Below are 11,253 nucleotides of genomic sequence, written 5' to 3'. Positions count from 1 at the left end.
AGTCAATTTTTCTTGACATGATACTTATTAGAGTCAAACTCATCATTATTTTTGTATTTTTTTTGTAATCATTGAACTACCCTATTATGTTATTCGCGCACCAGTTGTTTAGATGCACAACATTCCTTTCTTTTATTTTTTCAGAAACACAGTCAGACACACATAGAAAAGGGAAAATATGAAAGACATAAGGCACAGGTAGACACATGAAAGCACGCATGTAACATTATGTTAAAAAGCTCTATAACTCCATTTGCTTCATTTGTTTTTTAAAATAACTCCACAGAGAAGCACGAGCAGTTGCCTTTATTTTTCTGTCAAACTGGAAATATACGCAGTAGCTATAAGAACTACAGTTCAGTGGTAGGTGTTTCTCTTGTTTTTTTTTTTTTTTTCTTATTTTTTTTGGGGGGGGGGGGGGGGGGGGGTTTTTTTTTTTCGGGTTTATCAATATTAATTGACCGGAAGCTCGGGATTAGTACAATAAAGCATAATAGTCATAATCGCTTTCTACATAAGGTGGTAGCTGTATTATTCCTTGTTTTCCCTTACTTTTCAAGTTTAATGATATGCTACCACCTTTATCATAAACTATTAATCTAACTTAAAGATGCGTCTGCACACATTCGAATTTTGGGTTTTACTTTTGTTAAACAAATTAATTTTAGATTTTTGTTTTATGCATGAGGGTATATGCATGAGAGTAACATACATGCATGGAAGAAAAAATGGTTTGAGGGAAGATGCTGCCATAATTCTCTGGATAAAGTTGCACATTTGGGTGGTGTTAAAAGATTGAAAAGAAAGTCCCACATTGGTGGTTAATGAGATGGGTGGTCTCTTTATAAGGCTTGAGCAATCCTTCTCCTCAAGAGATAACTTTTGAGTGTGAGTTAGGCCCAAGACCAATTTTAACAGTTGGCAGCTTACATTCCCTCGCCAAATATATAAAAACTATACACTAATTTTGTATAAAATATGTATATTTTTGCATCGTAATATTAATATACAAAAAATATATTTATCGCCTATTATTTTGGTGTTGGGCTATATAGTGTAAAATTTCCTTTTTTTATTTTTTTGTCAAGCATTCATGCTGCCCAATTCTTTCGGGCCATCTAAGTAAGTAGTATCTTGTTAATTAGAGAACTTTTAAGTTTTTTTTTTCTTATAGCGTTGAATCTTGATACTCGACGTTTCCTTTTTTTTGGTCAAGATAACTACATCCTCTGATCTGTAGAACAATCTTTATCTTGGGAATCTACGCTATTTAATAAAATCTTTTTTGTTTAGTTAGTATGTCATATCGTTGTCATTTTATCTCGAGATTCTGTCAACTATTAGGTAATTATCACTTACGGGGATGTTTTATTGGATGCAGCTTTTGTATGTTTTTGTGGTTTTTATGCAAACGATACTCCACTAATTATGTGAGCGTAAGTGTCAAGGAGACAGAATTGTTTTCGTTGTTCTTCGTTTGGATAAAGAGATTGATAAGAGTCAGTAAGGTAGTTTTTTTTTTTTTTTTCCAAACAATGACTCCGTTTGTTGTTTCTAACCTAATATCATTGGCTTGTTTGTCTGGCTTGCTTGTATTATTTTAACAAGCTACTAACTGAGAAATAGACCTATTGAGACATGCTGCCTCCTAATAATCCAATAATAGCGATTAGTCCATTAAAGTAAAGCATGTTCAAGTAGTTAGTACAAGCAAAAATAATGGAAGTCTAAGTACTCAGCAGTATTATATAAAACATCAACTTCTTCTTTTTTTTATTCTTTTATTAAAGAATTCTAATGTAACTGGAAGCCTCCTTTTCAAAATTGAAAATAACACTGCCTCGCTAAATAGCTTAGATATACCCATACGGCCATACGGGGTAATGAGTGTTGAGACATTAAACTACAGAAGTCTTGGAGGAATCTAACTTTTCACCAACTGATCATTAAATAGTGTATCAAATAAAAAAAGTGACCTTTTTTCGTCCTCCTTTTCTTTTTCTTAATACTCTATTACCTCTAAATTTTTTACGTCCTTATATTATTCAAAAAGAAAGGTTATTTGTATATATAGAGATCAAAGAATAGAGACACAGAAAGGATGACATTTATATATGGGCACGTGCTTACGTGCATTCATGTTCAGGTTTATGCACACTTTCTCTTTTCTTCATCCTTCTTTTAGCAAAGAATCGGTAAAAGGAAGTACAACTAAACCTCAAAGCATTATTTCAAAGTTTTGAACTTTAATAGTATTAAATAACTGTATATTTATCTTTATGACATGCCAGATGACCACTTAGTATGTAAAATTGCAATATAATGCAAAGCTTTGATTGAGTAATTTTTCCTTTGTAATTACTGTATTCTTCTGTGGATTTACATTACATACCTTAATAGTATATTTTTTTTTCTTGCTATTTGTGTAATTTAAGACAATATGACATAACCGGTGTAACGTTATAGGTGGGGTCTGGGCAGATAGTGCGTACACAATTTAATTTAACCTTACTTTATAGTGGTAGAGAGGCTATTTCAAAAATACCCTTATATTTAACATATGATATTAAGTTACCATTTTTACTAAGTCACCAAATACTGCCTATCATAAAGGTTTATATGTAATTACCTGATCCCATTAAGTATATTTTAGACCGTTAATGCATTAAATCTGTGAACTTGTTTTCAAATACCTGGTATATTTCTAGGGTTTAAGTTTTGTGTATTGTTGGTGTACAAAATATTCTACTCTTTCATGTAAACTTGATTTGCTATTACAGGTTATCCAATTTTTTACATAAAAATTGAAAAATAAAAAATTGGATAACCTGGAATAGTTGGTCAAATTTACCTAATAGAGTAAAATATTTTGTACATTGATAATGCACAAAACTTAAATTCTATTTCTATTGCTGATGATGGAGTATATATCGTGAAAATGCAGGTGAGTGGAGAACTGCTCCTACTTGGGAAAATTGCATGTCCAGTCGCCTTAACAACGCTGCTTTTGTTTTCAAAGAACATTATATCTATGCTTTTCTTGGGCCATATGGGGAAGATAGAGCTAGCTGGAGGCTCACTAGCAATTGGGTTTGCAAATATAACAGGGTATTCTGTAATGAAAGGGCTTTGTATGGGCATGGAGCCCATATGTTCCCAAGCTTATGGAGCCAAAAGATGGTCAGTTCTCACCCAAACATACATCAAAATGTTTTTACTGCTCTTGACTGTTACAGTTCCAATCACCTTTTTATGGCTAAATATTGAACATCTCTTCCTTAGACTAGGCCAAGATCGAGTAATTACCAAAGTTGCTAAAGGATACTTAATTTTCTCCATTCCAGAGTTACTTGCTAGTGCTCACTTGAATCCTTTGAGAGCTTTTTTAAGGACACAAGGCATAAATACACCAGCTACTTTAGTAGCTACTTGCTCAACAATTTTGCACCTTCCAATAACCTATCTTCTTGTAACATACCTGAATTTGAACGTCAAAGGTATTGCCTTGGCCTCAGTTTTGTACTCACTCAACATGAACATTGGGTTACTGCTTTACTTGCTATTGTCCAAAGTGGCGATAAAACCATGGGCTGGTGTTACATTTATTTCTACATTTCAAGGGTGGCGTCCGTTGCTGAGTTTGGCTTTGCCCAGCCTATTCTCCGTTTGCTTAGAATGGTGGTGGTATGAGATTATTCTATTCTTAAGTGGCTTATTAAACAACCCTGATTCTTGTGTAGCAGCTATGGGAATATTGATACAAACAACAGGGACTATTTATGTCTTCCCATTTTCACTTAGCTTGAGTATATCCCAGCGTGTTGGTACTGAATTAGGGGCTGGTAACCCGGACCGTGCTAAATTAGCAGCCCTTATTGGTATTTTTGTGGCACTTACTCTTGGATTCACTGCGTTTGGCGTAACCATCGGGATGAAATCAGTATGGGGGAAATTTTACACGTCTGAGCCACAAATTCTGGCATTAGTATCAGCAGCACTTCCAATCCTGGGATTAGCGGAGATTGGAAATGCTCCACAAACAGCAGCATGTGGTGTACTAACTGGGTCTGCTAGACCAACATTGGGTGTACGAATAAATTTAGCAGCATTTTACCTAGTTGGATTACCATGTGCTTGTGTATTTGCTTTCAAACTCCATATTGGCTTTAGGGGATTATGGTTTGGCCTAGTGGCAGCTCAATGTGCTTGTGTATGCATGATGGTGTATACATTAATCCAAACAGATTGGAAACTTCAGGCTAGAAGGGCAGAGGAGCTGACTATGGCGTCTTCCAACAAGGATGATGCTGGAACCAACCTAGTACCTTAAAATATCGAGTACTAAAATATATATGGTGCAGTGTTGAATTGCATGGGCCTAATTATTCTTCATCATGGCCCCAACACACATGGACTGCCTGCTCTGATTGCTTATTGAAGTGTGTTACCAGTTGTTAGAGAGAAAACCTTTATTTTATTATTTAATTATATTATATCTTACTGAGCAACACCTTAAATTATCCTCGTGTATATCCAACATTTTCCTTTGTCTGAGAAAATGCAGGGTATTAAGGAGAGGGAGAGGTATAAAGAAAGTAACAGTTTGACGTTTCATTTTTTCTTTTCTTTTAATCAACATGACCAGTCCGTGAGAAGGGGAGCGATAATTATTCAGGATTCTTTATGTAATAGTTACGTACTACACGAAGTTTGTATATTCTCAGCCACTTTATTACATGATGTCAGCATGTCGTTTATCATAAAGTTAACCCTTTGATGAAGAATGCCGACATATTTATCAGGAGCAAATGTGAAAGAAAGCTCGACCAACTACTCGAGTTCCTTAAGAGTAACTAAACAGTAAAGAAATTAAAACGAGATTTACTATTACGTTCAAATGCACATGCAATTGTATGCGATCGTAAAAGTAATATAAGAGCTCATTCAAGTCGGCTATTAAACCCACATGGATTTTATGATCAGCAATTTGCTTAATTAAATTTTTACTAATAATTCGGATAAATCCAGTGCTTATCAAATAAATGGTGAAGTTGTGATGTTCTAAGTGTCACACAACTAAATATTTAAAAGAAAGGGTGATCTTAAAGAGTTGATGCTATCAATATTAGAGAGGCTTTCCGGGAATACTTCATTAAGCACAATCATGTATAGCATTTGACTTATCTTTGTTGAAATTCACTTGGGGTTAGCACCACACAGTAAGGGATCAGGTCTCTCAAAATCAATCACAAGAAAATACACCAAAATAACCAGGAAGTAAGAGATAGAGCAGAAAGAGTAAAAACACAAGATTTTTACGTGAAAATCAAGGAAGGGCTTTCCCTCACAAGCACCAAAGAAATCCACTATAATCAATCTCCAGATTATAGTGCAGATTTCTGCCTACCTCTAGACTCCTTTTGGTTGTAGCAACTCTACTACAAACTCATCTGGTAACTCTAGCAAGGACTCTCTATGCTGATTATCTCTAATCAGCCTAACACTTAGGCAACTCTAACTAAGCACCTCTCTCAACAAAAGAAAACACTACTCCTATAACATAAGTACTTCATTTACAAATTAGCACTCAAGAATATTCACTCGTTTTTTAAGTATACTACAAAGTTAAGAACATGAGCAATGCTTGGGCAATCTTGAAATTGAGTTTTTGCTTCCTCTCTTTCCTCTCTTAGATTTTGCAAAAACTATTTGATGAAAAGATGTCTCTTTCCTTTTATAGAGGAGTGACGATTAAGGCTAAAAGATCATTGGACTAGCTGTCCTAGTCAGTATAAAATAGCACCTGCAGGTTTGTTAGATAAGAGGACACAATTGTGTAGACAACGTGTGTCAGCTATACTGTATCTTGCACATTCAGGGACCTGGCCCCTAGCAGTTAGCTGCTCATTATCAAAACTACATATAGAAATTTTTCCCTTTTAGATGATGACAAACAACCATTCAACTTTGAGCATTTGTGCACATTAATCATATTTAATCAGTGTGATTACCATCTAAAGATGAATATCCTCCCTATCATCATGCTTTCTCTATCATGCAACACACGGACCTGGTCCTTCGTTGTCATTTGCAGCAAAAACTTAAGCACATTTGCTCCCCCTGCCATTATGCACAATAATTCATCATTTGCATACTCCCCCCTATCACCATGCCATACATGACCTCACATATTTATTTATTCAACATATCACACCCTTTCTTCCCCCTATCAACATGCCATTCTCATTCACCTAAAACACCTGATACCTGGTTCCCTATTATATATACTCAATATTTTCCTTTTTGACATTATTGAAAAGTGAGAACTGTAAATCAAGAGTAAATTAAGCACAAATTAGTTAACTCATGGCCATTAAGGAAACACTAACATGAAGAATACCTTTGTAATTTAAATAGTAAAAATGTAACTCACAAAACAAAGATTCATTTATAAGTAGCATAAGTATTGTTGTAGTGCATAAATTAAATGTTCTTAGGGAAATAGCCACAAATATCAAGAAGGATTAACAAGTGAAAGACCGAAAAAAATATTTTGAAGGAGTAGGTTTAAGTTGTTTTTGAGATGCCTTATCTTTGCATTTGACGTAAGGACCTTATCAGTTAAGATTGACACCCTCTTCTTCAGTGCAATATTCTCAGTTCTAAGCATTTCTTTGTCATATGAGCTTTCTTTGGAAAGGTGCCGAATTGTCTCTTGAAGCTTGCTAATTTCTTCATCCTTGGCAGCTAAATTGCCCTTTAGTTCCTCTATTTTCTTGCTGAGCTCCCTTTGATAAATGGTACCTGGTATGACACATTTAGTTTTGATGAGCATTTTCATATAAAGCATTTGAACTACATATCCTTGGATTCCAGAATCACAGACAATGCCATAATTATTTAGTACTTTGTGTAGCCAAAATCCATAAGGCATTCCATGTTTTTCATTTTTACAAAGAACCACATTCTGAATATGTTCTATCATCAACGAAGGTAGATTAATGAATTCAAAGCTACTAAGGAATTCCATTACATACAAATTAGTGGATGAGTCAATGGATTTTTTCAGACCTAGGTAGAATTACCTTATTCACAAAGACAAAGACCAATTGAAACTCATGCTTAAGTGATTTTCTATTCACTACAGCCACAGATTTCTCTTCGACCTTGGATGTATTTGCTAATAATTTCATTGAAGGCAGTTGCTTGGAGACAGTTCTCACCCCATAAGTAGAAACTTTAAAAATTCTTCCAAGTATTTCCTCATTCACCTTTATTTCCTTTTCTTAGACCTGTGCAGTTAGTCTCATTCCATATTTTGAGAATTTCAAAGTGAAATAAAATTACCTTACCATCTCATCAAAAATAGTGAGAATAGGTCCTTCCATGAGATACATCAAACCTTGATGTTTAACTAGCTCATCAAATTCCACTATACTAGGTTTTTTAAGCACATTTGAATCCCAATCATGGTCCTTGCGGATCGGATAATCCATAAAATCCATTTACTTAGCACCTTTTGATTCTCCAAGAACCTGTTTCTAAATTCCTTGGATACAATCTTTCTTTTCTCCCCATATTTCTTCTAGTGTAAGTGATTAAAAATTCCGTTTCAGCTATTTTTCTCTTCTTGGACTAGGTATATCAAGAGACAATTGTTTCTCAGTAAAACTTTCAGACTATTTTCCAGAGATTCTTCGTGTTTTACTGATATTGTTGTTCTTGTGATAAATTATGCTCTTTTCTGGGATTTTGGACAGTAAATGAGGTTTTCAGCTACCCAGGTTTTATCCACCACAACATCATTAGAACAATTTTAAAGATTCATGGAAGATTCTTCATTAACAAGTTGAGTGACAAAGGATTTATGCTTTGGGAGAGTAGGAGAAGAAGGATGTTTTTCAGGACAGTTTAGGATGAAATTTTTCACATTGCTAAGCTCAGAATCCTTTGAAAGACATAGAAATAGAAGAGATATAGCCATCAAGAAGGTCCTTTTCTTAGAAGGGCAATTTGGGATTTGTATTTTCCTTTTTGATGAGAGAACAAGTGGTTGCAGCTAGATTCAAGAGAACAATAAACAAAAGAAAGGGTTTTCTGGGGGAACAAGATTTGATGAACATCAGATTATATGTGATTCACCTTTTCTGTTTAGAATAGGACAATTTCTTATTACACAAGGAAAAAGAGGACGCAATTTTTTATTGATAGAACAAACAAACTTTGCATATATATGATATTAACCTAAGAGATAGGACCAAGTACCTCTCTAGTTTGTATGAATCTTCAACTTTGTGATTGTCATATTTTTTTACCTCTAATGTTGTTCCTATGAGTGTATAACTGCAAAGGTATGGTACTAAATTAGACCAATAAGTACTAATTTACCAAGGATACCTACCTCCTGAACATAGCCAATTTTGGGAGAAGATGCTAATTCACTTGATAGTAGGTCAGGTTAGTCTTATCAATCCTAAGCTTAATAGATTCATTACACCATATGATACCACGACTAGTTTTGGAAATAGTTCTAGGGACCAGGTCCTAGAATTGGCATTCTTGAAAATGTAGAATTCTTTTTGCATTGCTTTGATCTTGCCATCTTTATTCACATATTTAAGCTTATCTTTGAGAATGGAATGTTGATCAAATAAGACACCTTTACCTTAAAGTGTCTTAGGAAAGAGAATACAATTAGACCTTTAATTCATAGCCTTGAGCAATTACATAACAAGGAGATTTTTCTGATTGCAAACCCTTTGTCCCTTCTATATTCATAATCATTTATTAGACTTAGGAACCCATTTGACTTTTAATTTCCCAGTAGAAAGATAGATGTGTGATTAAATCCTTCTCTTAACTATTTAGGTGGTGTGATCTTATTCATGTTTTTCCAAGGTCTTGCACTTTTTGGAATAGGTGCCCCCCTGGTAGACATGTCTAACATTTGTCATTTTTGCTCTGATCCAGCTTCGATAGTCTTCTTTCAGGTGTCCATCTCTGCTATAGTTAGTGTATCAAGGCTTATGGACCTTGTTCTTAGCATCATGAGAAATCTTCCCTTATGACCCACGAACTTGGATTTCTACTTTATAACTAAGTTCTTTCCATTACTAGCACTTTGACAAGTTACGTTAGAAAGGATCTGAGAAGATGTAGTCCATTATAGGATTTTATTAAGTTCTTCCCTCAGATGGACTAGGTCCCTTTCTAACTTATTATTTTTTTGATGTGCAGTCATGAGACCCTTTGGGAATCCTCTAATTTTTCTTCAAGCTCAACCTGAAACTTTAAGGCTTCTTTCTTCCCTTTACACTTAGATGAATCTATTTTCTTCAGTTGACTTACTAAATTCAAATTTTTAGATTTTCACTTAGTAACCTGCTCTTCAATTTCATATATTTGGACAGTTAGAGAAATTAACTCAAGCTCTAGACTTCCACCTTTTCTTATAGAGAATAGTCATTTTACATATAGAGTCAATTAGTATATTTGCAAGCTTTTTTTTTTATCTTTCTAATAGAATAGTTGTCCAAGTTTTCTTTAAGTTTAGAAAATGTTACCTTATTTTCTTCTTCATCTTCAGTATTTTCCATAAAACCAAACCAAGAATCATAGATAATTGGAATGTCTTCAACTATTAGCATAGAAACATCTCTAGTCTTCTCATCTTCACTTGAATCACTGAAAGAGTCTCGCCATGCTACAAGAACTTCCTTTACAACATACTCAACTATTCTCTTTCTTCTTGAATTTTCAAGGACCTGGTCCCTGTTCTTTTCCTTGTCTCCTCCAATCTTTAAGTACCCCTGGTAATCCATTTTAAGCAGTGGACAGTCCTTAATGAAATGTTTAGGACTTCCACATTTGTGCATACCTTAGTACTGCTTTCCTTTTTCCTGCTTCTTCCTTTTCCTTGGAACTAGCCACTCATCCTTATAGATCTAACAATCCTATTTTCCAAATATGAAATATCAATGTCTTCATCATCAACTGGATCATATTTAAAAGATTTCAACGACAAGGATTTTTATCTTTTTATTTTTTTGTTCTTCGGCCCTTGCAACTTCTTGAGCTCATGCATTTTTAAATTTCCAATCAGTTTATCCATGGTGAGGATCTTTGGGTTTCTTGCTTCAGTTATGGTATCTACTTTGCTTTCCTAGGACATAGGATGAACACCAAGAATTTTTCTTACTTCTTTATACAATAGAATCACTTCTCTTAGGAAGTGAAGATCATTAGTGATAGAAGTGAATCTTGTATGCATTTCATGGATTGTTTCTCTTTCTTTCATGGTAAAGGTTTTATACTGAGTAGTCAACATGTATACTTTAGAATCCTTCACATCAGTACTACTTTCATGTGCAGCCCTCTAGCAAACCCAGATCTCTTTGGCATTTTCACAGACTGAGATCCTATTATATTCGCCAGGCCCTATACTATAGGCTAGCAATTTCTTGGCCTTGTAGTTTTTATCAACCTTCTTTTTATCTTCGTCATCATATTCTGTACTACTTTTTTCTACCATTCAAGTTATTTCTCCTTTTTTTATCACAAAGCTTTAATATGCTTAATTATTATCACACCTTCAAAAAGTAACATAAATAATGGCACATAGTTATATCATCACAACTTCTCCTCTTAAACTTCATGTCCTTTTCATACAATTTGCACATAATTTGGGTCATGTCTTCACTAACATATGAGTTTCCAACCACCATTAAAAATAAAACAAAGTTTTACATGGAAAAAGTTCAACTTATTTTCCTACATACCACCAAGATTATTATTTTTGTGTACAAAAATTCAAAAGTAACGGGTCAATTTCCCACTCAACAACAACCCAATGCAATAATTACATGCCCTAAATAGATTTAATAATACATAACATATGCCAACTTGCACCAGATTTATAGTGAGACACATATTCATTTTGATGGATAGGGCATTTAACATGATAAAACATAATTTAAGGGATTTTTATCACAATTATTTTATTACGAAACTCTATTAAGAAAATTTGAAACTTCAAGTAAATTATGCAATACAATGCTAAAGAGCTATGTAATCTTACCTTGTTCTTGTTGATGGAGTGATAAATAGGAGAAATTTGGTGATTGGGAGTGCATCATGAGTTTAGGTAGAGGGAAACTAGAGGTATGGCGCTTAGGGGTGGAAGAATTAAGGGTCTTTTGGGGTAAGAGATATTTAAAGAAGCCCTACCAAGTTGGCTTGACCTAGCAATTTAAA

The 11,253-nt window shown here is 34.3% G+C and overlaps 1 protein-coding gene across 1 annotated transcript in view; it reads left to right on the top strand.

The window, feature by feature from the left end:
- Positions 1-4,330, top strand: part of LOC107841974 (protein DETOXIFICATION 53) — a 7,742-nt gene extending 3,412 nt beyond the window's left edge. The window contains exon 2 of the mRNA XM_016685804.1: positions 2,945-4,330. Within this exon, the coding sequence (XP_016541290.1) occupies positions 2,945-4,330 (1,386 nt within the window). The remainder of the gene's footprint in view (positions 1-2,944) is intronic.
- Positions 4,331-11,253: the final 6,923 nt, after the last annotated feature.

Source organism: Capsicum annuum, chromosome 9, assembly GCF_002878395.1.
Source record: "Capsicum annuum cultivar UCD-10X-F1 chromosome 9, UCD10Xv1.1, whole genome shotgun sequence".
NCBI classification, from domain to species: Eukaryota; Viridiplantae; Streptophyta; class Magnoliopsida; order Solanales; family Solanaceae; genus Capsicum; species Capsicum annuum.
Note: the sequence above shows the minus strand (reverse complement) of the source record. Positions and strands in the feature narration are given on the sequence as shown.